The sequence below is a fragment of the Mobula hypostoma genome, chromosome 12 (genome assembly GCF_963921235.1).
Source record: "Mobula hypostoma chromosome 12, sMobHyp1.1, whole genome shotgun sequence".
NCBI lineage: Eukaryota > Metazoa > Chordata > Chondrichthyes > Myliobatiformes > Myliobatidae > Mobula > Mobula hypostoma.
The window spans coordinates 101,544,961-101,563,000 of NC_086108.1; the positions used below are offsets into that span (position 1 = coordinate 101,544,961).

General features: G+C 44.5%; 1 protein-coding gene across 1 annotated transcript in view; it reads right to left on the reverse strand.

The window, feature by feature from the left end:
• Positions 1 to 287: 287 nt before the first annotated feature.
• The window catches only part of LOC134355259 (calcium-activated chloride channel regulator 1-like), a 55,371-nt gene continuing 37,618 nt past the window's right edge, over positions 288 to 18,040 (reverse strand). Inside the window, exons 11-14 of the mRNA XM_063065055.1 lie at positions 17,714 to 17,975; positions 5,139 to 5,306; positions 3,816 to 4,043; positions 288 to 1,299 (exon numbers count right to left, since the gene is read on the reverse strand). Of these exons, the coding sequence (XP_062921125.1) occupies positions 902 to 1,299; positions 3,816 to 4,043; positions 5,139 to 5,306; positions 17,714 to 17,975 (1,056 nt within the window). The 3' untranslated portion in view covers positions 288 to 901. The remainder of the gene's footprint in view (positions 1,300 to 3,815; positions 4,044 to 5,138; positions 5,307 to 17,713; positions 17,976 to 18,040) is intronic.

Genomic DNA, 18,040 nt, shown 5'->3' on the forward strand with positions numbered 1-18,040 from the left:
AAAGACTCTTAGATAGGCATATGGATGAAAGTGAAAATAGAGGGCTTTGGTCTATGCAGGAGGGAAGGTTAGATCGATTGTTGAGTCAGTTAAAAGGTCAGCATGATACGTGGGCTGAAGTGCCCAACACTGCTCTACTGGTCAACATTATGTTTTATGTTCTACTATTCCTATTGTGAAGGCAATATCCTTAAGCTTTCTTTTGCTATCTTTGTGTATTTAGTATAAATAGTGACCCCAGCGATCAGACACACAATAATTATGACAACTGCTGAAAGATTCTCAACTTGAAACAGCAACTTTATTTCCCTCTTTTTAGATGCTATATGTCTTGCAGAGTATTTCCAGTACTTTCAGGTTTTTCTTGAGTAGTGGCTTACATCATAGAAAAGAAACAATGCTTTTATTGTGGACAATACATTATCTGTATACAGCAAATTAAGCAGCCTAAACATTAGCTGTTGTTACTGATTCCACACCTTTAAAAACACACGAATTTACTCAAAAATGACAATGGGTTTTGGAAATGAAGAAAATAAGACAAAGGGAATTCTTCAATACTTTGATAACTTTCTCATCCCCATTCTAAATTTATATGAATTGGCAGAATTTCTTGTGCTGTTTTGGTGAAATAGCTGTGCTCACACATCCTGGTGTATAACCAACTGGTCAGTTTATAGCCAGGACTATAAAAAATAGACAGTGAGTAAATTTATACAGGAATTCTTCCAATTGTTGTAACTTTGGGATGAGGGATGAGCAAATGCTGGAAAAATATCAAAAGTGTTTATTTTCCTCAAATCCAACCCATTCTCTATGATTTAATCTACAACCAAATAAAGGGTTTTGATCATCAGTCTCTTTAGTAGCAAGCTGTCTGTTTAATGTGGCTTTGAAAGCACTATGCAGCTGCAGAAATTTTCTTTGTCCTTTTTGCATACATAATAAAAATAATTATCCCTGCAACCAAACCCACAATACCTATGACAACTGCAGCAATCCAGGCTTTTGGTGATACATAATTATCATTCAGGTCAACCAAAGGCTCGACCAAAAGCACAAAGAAAGTTACCTTGGCAATGTTTGACAGTTCTGATGCATGATTGCTTTTGTCATATGCACGCACAGCAAAATAAACAGTTGCACCATTTTGCAAACTTGGTTTCTCAGGAAAAAATACTGTTTCCTTGGAGCCGTATGGCTGTGGATGCATGTCGGTCAAATTAATTAATGGAGCTTTGGGGAAATTGTCCCTTAGCTGTAGCAGATTATCACTCATTCTCAGCTCGTAGCGAGATGCTAAAAAAGGAAATCAAAAAATTGGATGTAAATGTTTGTCTTTGTGTACAATTGGAAAAGGCATACAATTTCCTTAGTATTATGAAAAACAGCCAAAGCTACAAGGGTAAAGAAGAAATTTGGCATAACCTTACGACCCTTACTAATTTTTAATCGATGCACCATAGAAATAATTCCACCTTGAAGAATAAAGGCTTGATATTATTCCTAGGTGTCTGTGAGATGAAGCATCTTGGCCTGAAACGTTGATATTCCATAGATGCTGCCTGACCTGTTGAGTTCTTCAGCACTTTTTCTGTGTGTTACTTTGGTATGGTAATCGCTTTGCACATGACTGCAAGAAACTTCAGAAACTTGTAGAAGACACAACTCAGCACATTATGGAAACCAATCTCCCCTCCATGGACTCTGTCTATACTTCTCTCTGTCATAAGGTGTGCATTGGGTGCGGACCCAAATGCAAAACACAGACACTGACGTACAAGGAACAGGACTAGGTTTATCGAGATACCAAGGTGAGTAAGGAAGAAATGACACTGGATATTGACACAGGCCCTGGACGAGACTAGGATTCAGGGCCTGGGCTAGGGCTTGGACTAGAAACACGGGAACCTGGATGGGGAACTAGGAACAAGAAGCCTGGACTAGGAACATGGAACTCCGGAACCAGAGCCTGGACAAGGACCCAGAACCTGGGCTTGGTTGGGACTCAGAACCTGGGTTTTGACTCAGAAATGGAACCCGGGTCTAGGCTAGGACTCAAGACTAGGATCTTGGCAAGGAGAGGACATGGCTACAGGACAGGTCAAGGTACCCCAGCACTGGGCTGGGCGAGGAACTCCTGGGCTGGGCAAGGCACCGAAACTAGATGAGGACACGAAGCTCAGATTTGGACCGGGCTGGAACACGGTGCCTGGACGGTCTTGGAACACAGGAATGCAGAGCCTTGAACTTGAACTGGACGCTCAGAGTCTTGGATGTGGACTGGACGAGGTACTCCAGGGCAGGACGTGGCTCTCGGACTAGGTTTGGCTCGGCTCTTGGGTACGGGGCCAGGACCCTTGCTGGGACGCAGGGCATGGATGACTGCTGAGGACACTTGCCGAGGTAAACTGCCGAGGATACTTGGACTGGATGAGGGGCTCCTGGACAGGAACACAGCGGCTGATACTTGGAACACAGAACACAGAACACAGAGCCGGGACCCCTCCTTGGGAACAGGACCTAGGGCCGGGACTCTTCTTTGATACGGACACTAAACACGGGGACACAAAGAGACAGTTCCAAACTCAACGATAGATAGTTCCTTATCTTGGTGTGGCAAGGCTCCAGTCTCACTCTGGCAGTTGAACTTAACAGGGATGCAGGCAAGGCTTCAGAAGGAAGGGGAAGGGAACAGTCCAGCAGGGAATCCTTGGTTTGAGAGGTATTTATGTGCCAGCCCGAAACGAGAATCAGGTGCCTCAATTAAGGCACCCAGTGGAACCCAGTGGCACCCAAGGGAAAACAGGAAAACCCGGAATAAGGAATCGACGGACCGGACCGTGAACTGGAATGTAGACTTCACAGACCGGACTATGACACTTTCTGCCTCAGTAAAGCAGCCAGCATAAACAAAGACCGCACCCACCCTTGATATTCGCTCATCTCACTCACCCATCATGCAAAAGATTATGGTTTTATCTTGTTCTACCTCAAAGCACTGTGTAATGACTTTAATCTGTGTGAATAGCACGTAGGACAAACTTTTCACTGTATCTTGTGACATGAGACAACAATAAATAGAGAACAATAAATCAGGACCAGTTTTTTAAAGGTGAATAAATACTCTCTTATTGTCACATGAACAACACTCAAAATTGGATTTTCACTTCAAATTTATAGGATTATTCTAATATGTGTGGTTGAATTAGATGGTCTGTAGGATGCGTATGAGTATCTGACAAATGTGTTTTAAGTATGGCAGGAGGTGTTTGTGACTGTGTAAGAGGCTTGGTGCTATTTGCCATCAGAATTTATTAACTGTGGTATAAAGGATACAGCATTGATTTCCTAGTAGGTTAGAGACAATTAAAGGTTCCAGCTTCAAAACTAGCAAAACATTGACTGAAGATCAACACTGTGACACAGCTAAAAGATCTGCTACAGCCATTCAGGTTCAATTATGAGCAGCAGTGCTCTCTGAGGAGTTTGCACGTTGTCTCTGCAACATTTCCTCTTGGTGCTCGTTTTCTTCCAAATTCCAAAGATCTGCAAGTTGGGGATGATTATTTAGTACCATAAAATGCTCCTAGTTTGTAGATGACTGGCAAAATCTGGGGAGTGGTGTGCTCGGGTGGGGGAGTTGATGGGAATGTGGTAAGAGTAAAATAGGATTAGTGTAAACTAGTGCTTGATGGTCAGTGTAAACATTGTAGGTCAAAAAGCTTATTTCTTCATTGTATGACTATAGCTTCTTTAATTTACTTCACAACAGATACTTTCCTTTCAAGTATCTTAAGCCAAGCAACAATTACCTGAACCTTGATCATAGTCACCTCCTGGTGCTGTCCATTCCAGCTTAATTTCATCTTTAACTATTGTTGCTCGAAGGTCTGTGATTTTACATGGTGGAAAATCAACAGGAGGGGGATCTGAGGGAAGTGAAATTGTTCCTCCTGCTTGAACCCTGTTGAAGTCTCCTGATGTGGTATTAACATGTGTTTCCTTAGCCTGAGGCTGTTGTGGAATTGCCTCAATATTTCCTAAATGGAAAGAAAAGAAAACATACCACTTCAATCCTAACAGTGCATGCTTAACGACCTCCTCTTTATTAAAAATGACAAGGTAATTCCTGCCCAAACTGCAGCTGATTGAGCAATTGCCACTTAATCAAGTCTGGTGACCATGCTATTGTATGTATTTGCAATTTTACTGATTTCTCCATCATTGCCGTATGGTGGAGAAATGATGCTTCCAAATAGCTGGTAGTTTATATATCTTTTTTAAAAAGTCTCCCTATGAATAGTTGTACATGTATTATGAATCTTAAGCTGGCTGGCACTTTCTCATATTGTATAATAACAAATCTGGATAGACAGATTGATGAGGTCAGAAAAGATGTCTTTTTCCAATTTCTGCCGGGATCAATAAAGTATGACTATGACTATTCTGCAAAAGGAGTCCACATGGTATTCTAAGAATAGAAGGGTTAAAAGCATTTTGCATCAGAGTAAAGGAGATGGCAGATTTAGTAATCCCATACTCACAGAATCTGATTATATTCATCTTCTGTATCCTTCCTATTTAATGAAACCTTAAGAAAACAACTTGAGTCCCTTTAGGAACTAAGTGAAGTAAGTTTTATCATCCTAGTATGCACAGTCCAAGTTTATGCCCTCCTTGGGAGAGTCGTAGACTTATACACCATAAAAAAACCAGGGAAGATATTTGTCAGTCGTTGCAGCAACAAACAAGTTTTGGAATATCAATATCAATGGGATCAAATATTGAGAGAAGAATACATTGTCTATTGATACCCAAACTCTGATTAGCACTAGTAACGAAATATAAATTTCTACTCCTTCTGTTTTATTATTCCTTCTATGAGAAGAAATTTCCACTCAGTTCAGTTTAGACAATATATTAAATGAAACAATTGTCATTACAGACACAGAACAGCTTCATATTTATATCAGTACGTGCATCAGGACAATCCTAGTCCTGGGTCCCTAACCCCTACACACATATAAGAGAACTTTATATACATTGTAAGGATTGAATTAATATAGCTAATGTACTACTCAAAGTTTCACTGTGAAATTAGCAATTTTGACTTGTCGTTGCCAAATATTTATTACCATTTTTTGTATATCCTGGTATTGGCATGAGCAGTCCCTCCTTTTTTATTGTTATCCTTGTAGTACCTGCAGTTCCTTGTACACGCACTTTAACATTGTATCTTCCAGTTCCATTAAAGCTAAAGAAATACTTAGAATAAATCCCATCGTTCCTGACAATATCGGCACCTGAAGGCAAGGAAAAGTACATGGTTTCTGGTTGAGAAGAGTAAAGAATTGCAATATTGGACTAACATTGGGGCTATTTCGATAAGTGTAATAGAGATTTTTACCCTCACTAAATTCAATTCACAGCATTGCGGGTGTACACTCATTTCCAGGACTGTGGTGATTCAAAAAGGCAACTCAACACCACCTTCTCAAGACCAATTAGGAATGGGCCTTTAAATGCTGGCTCAGCCTTTGATGCCAACATCCCTTAAGAAAAGACTTGGCATCCCACGTAAAAGGTACCCCATTCATTCTGCCTTCTACTAATGCATAAAAACAGAAGTTTAACACAAGAGCAAATCTAACTCCTTACATTTAGAGTATGTTCACAGATAGCTGCTAAAAAGACTGCTGGAGGAACCCAGGGAGTTCAACAGCAGCTTCATGATGCTTGATGTTATTAAACAAAATAATTTTGGTTGATTTGGGGAGCAGATTCAAGGGGTCACATGAATTACTCTTGGTCCTTTTTCTTATAGTTACATTTCATCAAATGTTGAAAAGACCAGAGTATGCTGATAGTCAAGGTTGTGACTTTGCTGTGACTAAATCATTTGCATTTCTTCTGTCATCTAGGCACTTCATGTATTGGAGAATATCGTAGGACATAGATGCATGTCGATAGTGATTTCAGGATAAATGAGTCACATCTACCAAAACTTGGTTTGTAAAATTTTAAAACTTTGGTACATTTGCACATATAGTTAATGCGCAGGAGGAATGTGGCAAAACTCAGCAAGACACAGTAGCATCATGGTTAGCACAATGCTTTACAGTACTTGCGAACCGGGTTCAATTCCTTCTAGGCCAGGTCTTCACGTGCTGCCGCTAGAGTCCCTGTTTCCCATTCCCTCACCACCACTCCTCAATCCTGTCTCTCTCAGGTCCCACCATCATCTCCTGGGTCCTTGGAGACTCCATCTTCCTCTCACCCCACCATCCCTGAACATTCAAAACCTCCCTTCTCCTCAGACACCACCAACCACCTTCACCTCCGGTCCCAGCCCTCATCCATGCCAGGTTTTCACCGTCCCCTCCGACCTTCCCCTCTCTGAGACAAAACGTTTTGTCCTCAGTAAGGGCCTCACTTTTGTTCCCCTGCACCCACACCTCAGTGAGCTCCGTGCCTGCCACGACGCTGAGCTCTTCTTCGCCACCTCTGTTTCCCAGCCTATTTCTTTGGCAAGGATTCCCCGCCTCGCACTAATGTCCCCTTCTCCCATCTCCAACCTCCCTCCTCTTCCTGGACACCCCACCCTGGTCTTCTGCCTGCTCTGGACCTTTTCATTGCCAAATGCTGACAGGACATTAATTGTCTAGACTTTAACACTCTTCTGTCCTACTCCAACCTCACTCCCTCCGAACACTTTGCTCTCCATACTAATCCTAACGTCACCATCAAACCGGCATATAAAGAGGGTGCTGTAGTAGTCTGGCAGATTGACCTCTACAGTGCTGAGGCCCAGCGGCAACTCTCAGACACCTCCTCTTACTTATACCTCAAACAGGACCCCAGTAAGGAAGACCAGGCCATTGCCTCCCGCACCATCACCAACTTTATTGACTCTGGGGATCTCCCATCCACTGCCACCAACCTCATAGTTCCTGCACCCTGCACCTCCTTTTTCTACCTCCTACCCAAAATCCACAAACCTGCTTCTCCAGCTAGACCCATTGTTTCAGCTTGTTTCTACCCTGCTGAACACATATCTTCATACCTCACCTCTATTTTATCCCCTCTGGGTCAGTCCCTTCCTACCTATAACTGTGACACCTCACACACTCTTGATCTTTTCAAGGATTTCAGGTTCCCTGGCCCCCATTACCTTATTTTCATTCTGGACATCCAGTCCTTATGCAGCTTCATCCCCCACCAGGATGGCCTCAAAATTCTCTGTTTCTTTCTGGACACCACCAGACCCAACCAGTTCCCCTCCACCACCACTCTCCTCCGCCTAGCGGAAATTGTCCTCACTCTAAATAATTTCTTCTTTGGGTCTTCCGACTTCCTTCAAACAAAAGGGGTAGCCATGGGCACTCACATGGGTCCCAGCTATGCCTTCCTGTCTGTCAGCCACGTGGAACAGTCTATGTTCCAAGCCTACACTGGTGACCGTCCCACACTTTTCCTATCCTATATCTACGACTGCATTGGTGCTGCTTCCTGCACCCGTGCTGAACTCATTGATTTCATCTGCTTTGCCTCCAACTTCCACCCGGCCCTCAAATTCACCTGGTCCATTTCTGACACTTCCCTTCTCTTTCTTGATCTCACTGTCGGTGGAGACAGCTTATCCACTGATGTCTATTATAAAGCAAGGGACTCTCGCAGCTACCTGGACTATACCTTGTCCCACCCTGCTACCTGTAAATACACCGTTCTCTTCTCCCAAATCTTCCATCTCAGCCGCATCTGCTCAGGGTGAGGTTTTTCATTCTAGAATGAAGGAGATGTCCTCCTTTTTCAAAGAAAGGGGCTTCCCTTCCTCCACCATCAACACTGCCCTCAACCGCATCTCTTCCACTTCACACACAACTGCCCTTACCCCATCCTCCTGCCACGCTACCAGGGATAGGGCTCCTCTCGTCCTCACCTACCACCCCACCAGCCTCCGCGTCTGGAACATAATTCTCTGAAACTTCCGCCACCTCGAACCGGTTTTCACCAGCAATCACATCTTTCCCTCCCCACCACTTTCTGCCTTCCGCAGGGATCGCTCCCTATGCGACTCCCTTGTCCATTCGTCCGCCCCACTGATCTCCCTCCTGGCACTTTCCCTTGCAAGTGGAAAAAGTGCTTCACCTGCCCCTGCACCTCCTCCCTCACTACCATTCAGGGCTCCAAACAGTCCTTCCAGGTGAGGCAACCCTTCACCTGTGAGTATGTTTGGGTCACATTCTGTGTTCGGTGCTCCAGGTGTGGCCTCTTGTATATCGGTAAGTCCTGACGCAGATTGGGAGACTGCTTCACCGAACTTCTACGCTCCATCCGCTAGAACAAGCGGGATCTCCCAGTGGCCACCCATTTTAATTCCACTTCCTATTCCCATTCTGCTACGTCCAGCCATGGCCTCCTCCACTCGCGACAAGGCCACAGTTAGGTTGGAGGAACAACACCTTATAGAAAACATAGAAACATAGAAAATAGGTGCAGGAGTAGGCCATTTGGCCCTTCGAGCCTGCACTGCCATTCAGTATGATCATGGCTGATCATCCAACTCAGAACCCTGTACCAGCCTTCCCTCCATTTCCCCGATCCCTTTAGCCACAAGGGCCATATCTAACTTGCTCTTAAATATAGCCAATGAACTGGCCTCAACTGCTTCCTGTGGCAGAGAATTCCACAGATTCACCACTCTCTGTGTGAAGAAGTTTTTCCTCATCTCGGTCCTAAAAGGCTTCCCCTTTATCCTCAATCTGTGACCCCTCGTTCTGGACTTCCCCAACATCGGGAACAATCTTCCTGCATCTAGCCTGTCCAACCCCTTTAGGATTTTATACGTTTCAATCAGATCCCCCCTCAATCTTCAAAACTCCAACAAGTATAAGCCTAGTTCATCCAATCTTTCATCATATGAAAGTCCTGCCATCCCAGGAATCAATCTGGTGAACCTTCTTTGTACTCCCTCTATGGCAAAGATGTCTTTCCTCAGATTAGGGGACCAAAACTGCACACAATACTCCAGGTGTGGTCTCACCAAGGCCTTGTAAAACTGCAGTAGTACCTCCCTGCTCCTGTACTCGAATCCTCTTGCTATAAATGCTAGCATACCATTCGCCTTTTTCACCGCCTGCTGTACCTGCATGCCCACTTTCAATGACTGGTGTATAATGACACCCAGGTCTCGTTGCACCTCCCCTTTTCCTAATCGGCCACCATTCAGATAATAATCTGTTTTCCTATTTTTGCCACCAAAGTGGATAACTTCACATTTATCCACATTAAATTGCATTTGCCATGAATTTGCCCACTCACCTAACCTATCCAAGTCACCCTGCATCCTCTTAGCATCCTCCTCACTGCTAACACTGCTGCCCAGCTTCGTGTCATCCGCAAACTTGCAGATGCTACATTTAATTCCCTCATTCAAGTCAATAATATATATTGTAAACAACTGGGGTCCCAGCACTGAGCCTTGCGGTACCCCACTAGTCACTGCCTGCCATCCTGAAAAGGTTCCGTTTATTCCCACTCTTTGCTTCCTGTCTGCTAACCAATTCTCCACCCACACCAATACCTTACCCCCAATACCGTGGGCTTTAAGTTTGCACACTAATCTCCTGTGTGGGACCTTGTCAAAAGCCTTTTGAAAATCCAAATATACCACATCCACTGGTTCTCCCCTATCCACTCTACTAGTTACATCCTCAAAAAATTCTATGAGATTCGTCAGACACGATTTTCCTTTCACAAATCCATGCTGACTTTGTCCGATGATTTCACCGCTTTCCAAGCCTTCAACTGATGGCATGAACATTGATTTCTCAAACTTCCGGTAATGCCTCCACCCCCTCATCCTTCATGCTCACCCATCGCCTCCCTCTGGTGCTCCTCCCACCCCCTTCTTCCATCTTCCATGGCCTTCTGTCTCTTTCACCCATCAACTTCCTAACTCTTTGCCTCCCCTTCCAAGTTTCACCTATCGCCTGGTGTTCCTTTCTCCCCTCTCCCCCATCTTTCAAATCTATTCCTCAGCTTTTTTTCTCCAGTCCTGCTGAAGGGTTTCAACTGTATTTTTTCCCATAGATCTGCCTGGCCTGCTGTGTTCAGTGGAAAAAGCCTGCTTGTATTTACACCGTCTATGTACCTCATAATTTTTGTATACCTCTCCCCTCATTCTACTTTGCTCTAGGAAATAATGTCCATAAGGCCATAAGGTACAGGAGCAGAAGTAGGCCATTCGGTCCATCAAGTCTGCCCTGACATTTAATCATGGGCTGATCCAATTCTTTCGGTCATCCCCACTCCCCTGCTTTAACCCCATACCCTTTGATTCTCTGGCTAATCAAGAATCTATCTATCTCTGCCTTAATTATACCCAATGACTTGGCTTCCATAGCCACTTGTGGCAACAAATTACACAGATTTACCACCTATGACTAAAGTAATTTCTCCGCATCTCAGTTCTAAAAGGTCGTCCTTCAATCCTGAAGCCATGCCTTCTTGTCCTAGAATCCCCTATCATGGGAAATAACTTTGCCATATCTAATCTGTTTAGGCCTTTTAACATTCAGAATGTTTCTATGAGATCCCCCCTCATTCTCCTGAACTCCAGGGAATACAGCCCAAGAACTGCCAGACTTTACTCATACGGTAACCCTTTTATTCCTGGATCATTCTTGTGAATCTTCTCTGAACCGACTCCAAAGTCAGTATATCCTTTATAAAATAAGGAGCTCAAAACTGCACACAATACTCCAAGTGTGGTCTCATGAGTGCCTTATAGAGCCTCAACATCACACCCCTGCTCTTATATTCTATACCTCTAGAAATGAATGCCAACATTGCATTCACCTTCTTCACAACCGACTCAACCTGGAGGTTAACCTTTAGGGTATCTTGCATGTGTTGGTGCGTGGCCAAGTGGTTAAGGCGTCGGTCTAGTGATCTGAAGGTCACTAGTTCGAGCCTCAGCTGAGGCAGCGTATTGTGTCCTTGAGCAAGGCACTGCAATGACACCAGTGCCAGGCTGTATCAGCCCTAGTGCTCTTCCCTTGGACAACATCGGTGGTGTGGAGAGGGGAGACTTGCACCATGGGCAACTGCCGGTCTTCCATACAACCTAGCCCAAAGCCCTAGCTCACGAGAATAATGGATGCCTATATATATATCTTGCACCAGGACTCCCAGTCCCTTTGCAGCTCTGCATTTTGAATTCTCTCCCCATCTAAATAATAGTCTGCACGTTTATTTCTTTCACCAAAGTGCATGACCACACACTTTCCAACATTGCATTTCATTTGCCACTCCTTTGCCAATTCCCCTAAACTACCTAAGGGTTTTTGTTTCCTCAACTCTGCTCGCTCCTCCACCTATCTTTAGATCATCGGCAAATTTAGCCACAAATCCATTAATACCATCGTCCAAATCATTGACATACATCGTAAAAAGCAGTGGTCCCAACACCAACCCCAGTGGAACTCCACTGGTAACTGGCAGCCAGCCAGAATAGAATCCCTTTATTCCCACTCTGTTTTCTGCCAACCAGCCAATGCACCACCCACACTAGTAAATTCCCTGCAATTCCATGGGCTCTTTTCTTGCTAAACAGCCTCATGTGCAGCACCTTGTCAAAGGCCTTCTGAAATTCCAAGTACACCACCTGTTTACGCTGCTTGTAATTTCCTCAAAGAATTGCAGTAGGTTTGACAGGCAGGATTTTCCTTTCAAGAAACCATCCTGGCTTTGGCCTATTCTATTCAATCTTTGACTGTAACTCAGGTCGTCAAGTCCTGGCAAAATCCTTGTAAATTTTTCCAGTACTCTCTCAATATTATTGATATATTCCCTGTAGACAGGTGACCAGAAATACACACAATACTCCAAATTAGGCCTCACTAATGTCTTGTACAACTCCAACATTACATTCTAACTCCTGCCTCAATACTTTGATTTATGAAGATCAATGTGCCCAATCCTATCCACTTGTGTTACCACTTTCAAACAATTATAGATCTGTATTCTGTGTACCCAGGTATGTCTGCCCAAAGTGCAACACCTTATACTTGTCAGCATTAAAGTCCATCTGCCAATTTTCAGTCAATTTTTCCAGCTGGTCCACTTCCTGCTGCAAATTTTGATAACCTTGCTCACTTTCCACTACATCCCCAATCTTGGTGTCATCTGTAAGTTTGCTAATCCAGTTTACCATTGAGGAGGTGACTTATTCTCAGTAAAATAATGAACAGAAATTTCTGAATGTCAGCTTCTGCTCGAATGCACAATAACCTTTGTTGTTTATTGTTCTCCATTGATATTTGTAAGATGGAGGGAATTGCTGAGGACAAGGTTGTAGATGTGGTGTACATGGACTTTAACAAGACTTTTGATAAGCTCCTGTATGGTAGGTTGGTGTGGAAGGTCAGATCATCTTCAATCCAATGTGAACCAGTCAAGTGGATGCACATCACACTTGCCGGTGATAATAAACCTGATTCTGATTCCGAAATTGGCTTGGTGAAAGGAGACAGATAGGGTTAATGGAGGGTTGTTAATCCGATTAGAGGTCTGTGACCAGTGCTGTTCCACAGAGACTGGTACAGGGCCACAGTTGTTTATCATCTTTATTAATGACTTAAATGGTAGTGTTGTTAACATGCAGGTGACACAAAAGTTGGTGATTCAGTGGACAGTGAAGAAAATTATACAATTTTAAAAGTGGAACAACTTGGGAAACTTGCCAGAGAATGGCAAATGTAATTTAAGACGGACAAGTATAAGGAACTGCATTTTGGTAAGTAAAATCGGGGAAAAACTTACACAATCATAGAAACATAGAAACATAGAAAATAGGTGCAGGAGTAGGCCATTCGGCCCTTCGAGCCTGCACCGCCATTTATTATGATCATGGCTGATCATCCAACTCAGAACCCAGCCTTCCCTCCATACCCCCTGACCCATGTAGCCACAAGGGCCATATCTAATTTCCTCTTAAACACAGCCAATGAACCGGCCTCAACAGTTTGCTGTGGCAGAGAATTCCACAGATTCACCACTCTCTGTGTGAAGAAGTTTTTCCTAATCTCGGTCCTAAAAGGCTTCCCCTCTATCCTCAAACTGTGACCCCTCGTTCTGGACCTCCCCAACATCGGGAACAATCTTCCCGCATCTAGCCTGTCCAATCCCTTTAGGATCTTATACGTTTCAATCAGATCCCCCCTCAATCTTCTAAATTCCAACGAGTACAAGCCCAGTTCATCCAGTCTTTCTTCATATGAAAGACCTGCCATCCCAGGAATCAATCTGGTGAACCTTCTTTGTACTCCCTCTATGGCAAAGATGTCTTTCCTCAGATTAGGGGACCAAAACTGCACACAGTACTCCAGGTGTGGTCTCACCAAGGCCTTGTACAACTGCAGTAGTACCTCCCTGCTCCTGTACTCGAATCCTCTCGCTATAAATGCCAGCATACCGTTCGCCTTTTTCACCGCCTGCTGTACCTGCATGCCCACTTTCAATGACTGGTGTATAATGACACCCAGGTCTCGTTGCACCTCCCCTTTTCCTAATCGGCCACCATTCAGATAATAATCTGTTTTCCTATTTTTGCCACCAAAGTGGATAACTTCACATTTATCCACATTAAATTGCATCTGCCATGAGTTTGCCCACTCACCCAACCTATCCAAGTCACCCTGCATCCTCTTAGCATCCTCCTCACTGCTAACACTGCCACCCAGCTTCGTGTCATCCGCAAACTTGGAGATGCTGCATTTAATTCCCTCATCCAAGTCATTAATATATATTGTAAACAACTGGGGTCCCAGCACTGAGCCTTGCGGTACCCCACTAGTCACCGCCTGCCATTCTGAAAAGGTCCCGTTTATTCCCACTCTTTGCTTCCTGTCTGCTAACCAATTCTCCACCCACACCAATACCTTACCCCCAATACCGTGTGCTTTAAGTTTGCACACTAATCTCCTGAGTGGGACCTTGTCAAAAGCCTTTTGAAAATCCAAATATACCACATCCACTGGTTCTCCCCTATCCACTCTACTAGTTACATCCTCAAAAAATTCTATGAGATTCGTCAGACATGATTTTCCTTTCACAAATCCATGCTGACTTTGTCCGATCATTTCACCGCTTTCCAAATGTGCTGTTATCACATCCTTGATAACTGACTCCAGCAGTTTCCCCACCACCGACGTTAGGCTAACCGGCCTATAATTCCCCGGTTTCTCTCTCCCTCCTTTTTTAAAAAGTGGGGTTACATTAGCCACCCTCCAATCCTCAGGAACTAGTCCAGAATCTAACGAGTTTTGAAAAATTATCACTAATGCATCCACTATTTCTTGGGCTACTTCCTTAAGCACTCTGGGATGCAGACCATCTGGCCCTGGGGATTTATCTGCCTTCAATCCCTTCAATTTACCTAACACCACTTCCCTACTAACATGTATTTCACTCAGTTCCTCCATCTCACTGGACCCTCTATCCCTTACTATTTCTGGAAGATTATTTATGTCCTCCTTAGTGAAGACAGAACCAAAGTAATTATTCAATTGGTCTGCCATGTCCTTGCTCCCCATAATCAATTCACCTGTTTCTGTCTGCAGGGGACCTACATTTGTCTTTATCAATCTTTTCCTTTTTACATATCTATAAAAGCTTTTACAGTCCGTTTTTATGTTCTCTGCCAGTTTTCTCTCATAATCTTTTTTCCCCTTCCTAATTAAGCCCTTTGTCCTCCTCTGCTGAACTCTGAATTTCTCCCAGTCCTCAGGTGAGCCACTTTCTCTGGCTAATTTGTATGCTACTTCTTTGGAATTGATACTATCCCTAATTTCTCTTGTCAGCCACGGGTGCACTACCTTCCTTGATTTATTCTTTTGCCAAACTGGGATGAACAATTGTTGTAGTTCATCCATGCAACCTTTAAATGCCTGCCATTGCATATCCACCGTCAATCCTTTAAGTGTCATTTGCCAGTCTATCTTAGCTAATTCACGACTCATACCTTCAAAGTTACCCCTCTTTAAGTTCAGAACCTTTGTTTCTGAATTAACTATGTCACTCTCCATGTTAATGAAGAATTCCACCATATTATGGTCACTCTTACCCAAGGGGCCTCTCACGACAAGATCGCTAATTAACCCTTCCTCATTGCTCAAAACCCAGTCCAGAATAGCCTGCTCTCTAGTCGGTTCCTCGACATGTTGGTTCAAAAAACCATCCCGCATACATTCCAAGAAATCCTCTTCCTCAGCACCTTTACCAATTTGGTTCACCCAGTCTACATGTAGATTGAAGTCACCCATTATAACTGCTGTTCCTTTATTGCACACATTTCTAATTTCCTGTTTAATACCATCTCCGACCTCACTACTACTGTTAGGTGGCCTGTACACAACTCCCACCAGCGTCTTCTGCCCCTTAGTGTTACGCAGCTCTACCCATATCGATTCCACATCTTCCCGGCTTATGTCCTTCCTTTCTATTGCGTTAATCTCTTTTTTAACCAGCAACGCCACCCCACCTCCCCTTCCTTCATGTCTATCCCTCCTGAATATTGAATATCCCTGAATGTTGAGCTCCCATCCCTGGTCACCCTGGAGCCATGTCTCTGTGATCCCAACTATATCATAATCATTAATAACAATCTGCACTTTCAATTCATCCACCTTATTACGAATGCTCCTTGCATTGACACATAAAGCCTTCAGGCGCTCTTTTACAACTCTCTTAGCCCTTTTTAATGCTTGCCCTGGATTTGTCGGCCTGCCACTTTTACTTTTCCCCTTTGTACTTTTTGCTTCTACGCTCACTTTACACCCCTCTGTCTCTCTGCACTGGTTCCCATCCCTCTGTTGTGAACTAACCTCCTCACACCTAGCCTCTTTAATTTGATTCCCACCCCCCAACCATTCTAGTTTAAAGTCACCTCAGTAGCCCCCGCTAATCTCCCTGCCAGGATATTGGTCCCCCTAGGATTTAAGTGTAACCCGTCCTTTTTGTACAGGTCACGCCTGCACCAATAGAGGTCCCAATGATCCAAAAACTTGAATCCCTGCCCCCTGCTCCAATCCCTCAGCCACGCATTTATCCTCCACCTCATCGCATTCCTACTCTCACTGTCGCGTGGCACAGGCAGTAATCCCGAGATTACTACCTTTGCGGTCCTTTTTCTCAACTCCCTTCCTAGCTCCCTATATTCTTCTTTCAGGACCTCATCCCTTTTCCTACCTATGTCATTGGTACCTATATGTACCAGGACCTCTGGCTCTTCACCCTCCCACTTCAGGATATCTTGGACACGATCAGAAATATCCCGGACCCTGGCACCAGGGAGGCAAACTACCATCCGAGTCTCTGGACTGCGTCCACAGAATCGCCTATCTGACCCCCTTACTATCGAGTCCCCTATCACAACTGCCCTCCTCTTCCTTGCCCTACCCTTCTGAGCTACAGGGCCAGACTTTGTGCCGGAGGCAGGGCCACTGTCGCTTCCCCTGGGTAAGCTGTCCCCTCCAACAGTACTCAAACAGGAGTACCTGTTGTTAAGGGGCACAGCCACCGGGGTACTCCCCATCACCTGCCTTTTCCCCTTCCCCCTCCTAACCGTGACCCACTTGTCTGCCTCCCGTGGCCCCGGCGTGACCACCTGCCTTCCACTCCTCTCTATCACCTCCTCGCTCTCCCTGACCAGACGAAGGTCATCGAGCTGCAGCTCCAGTTCCATAACGCGGTCCCTTAGGAGCTGCATCTCGATGCACTTGGCGCAGATGTAGACGTCCGGGAGGCTTGGAGACTCCAGGGCCTCCCACATCCGACACCGAGAACAGCAAACTGCCCTCACAGTCATAATGCCCCTCTCCTCAAATAGCAACAGAAAATGAATGTCAAACCTTCCTCGCCTTGCCCGCTTCCGCCTAAGCCCGGTGAGCCGAAGCCCTTAAGTCTTCACTCTGCTCCCGGCTCACTCCGCAGCCCGCAAACTACGCTGCCCGCTCTATGAGGCTCTGTTCCTTTTAAATCTGCCGCGCTGCACTGCCCGACGTCACACGCCTGCGCAGTCCCGCCTCTCAGAAAGCCGTTGGAGAAAAAAAATAACGAAAATTTCAAAAATCTCTTTCTCGGCACTCCCACTCAGACTCTCAGACTCCTTCTTCGAATCAAATCATTAAACAAAAATGTGGGGGCTCTATGGAGGTTATAAGGTAAATGTGCAATGCTGAGCACACCACCCCTCTTCACCATATCATGACATCCCCAAAATGAGGAATAGAAATTAGTCTCATTGACCTGGGACAGAAATCTTGCAGCAATTTTTTTTTCTTATTCTGTTTAGATCTGACACAATACTTACCTCAGTGCAAATGATGAGCTTCACCTGAGCGGAAACTCTTTCACTGAAATTACACCATTTCTTGACAAAGCTGAAAACTTCCAAAGCATGTGAGGACATCAGTCTAGCCTTAACTTGATTGTTTGGCAGGCCCATGGGCAAGTTCTGGCCTCAGGAGACGAATTTACTGACTTGGCAATCAACATGTTAAGATCATTAAACCCAACTCATGTCATAAGTGCCTGCATTACGATCTTTCATATACTTTGGAAAGGAATCTACATTTTGATATATCTGTTTTTTTATGTCCAATTGAACTGCACTTTCCTACTTACAGGGAGAATAAATGTATCCTACCTAAGCCATCATCAGAAAGCACATGTTCAATCGGAGGCCCGCTGGGACGTTCAATAATAGCTGTCACGTTCGCATATAGGATTGGTAGAAATCCATGACTGACTTCCACATTAATAATTATTGGACTGGTGGAATCCTTTCTGTTGATGTACCCCTTAACTATGATTGGTGGAACTGCTGAATCTGCTGCTCGGGATGTTACTGTGATTGTTATAACCTGTTTGCCTCCAGGATTCAGGATGCTGTAGATCCATGTTCCAATCTGCAAAGAAAAGGTCAAAGTTATACTTACACATAAGGGCTTCCTCCATAACTTGATCTACTCCG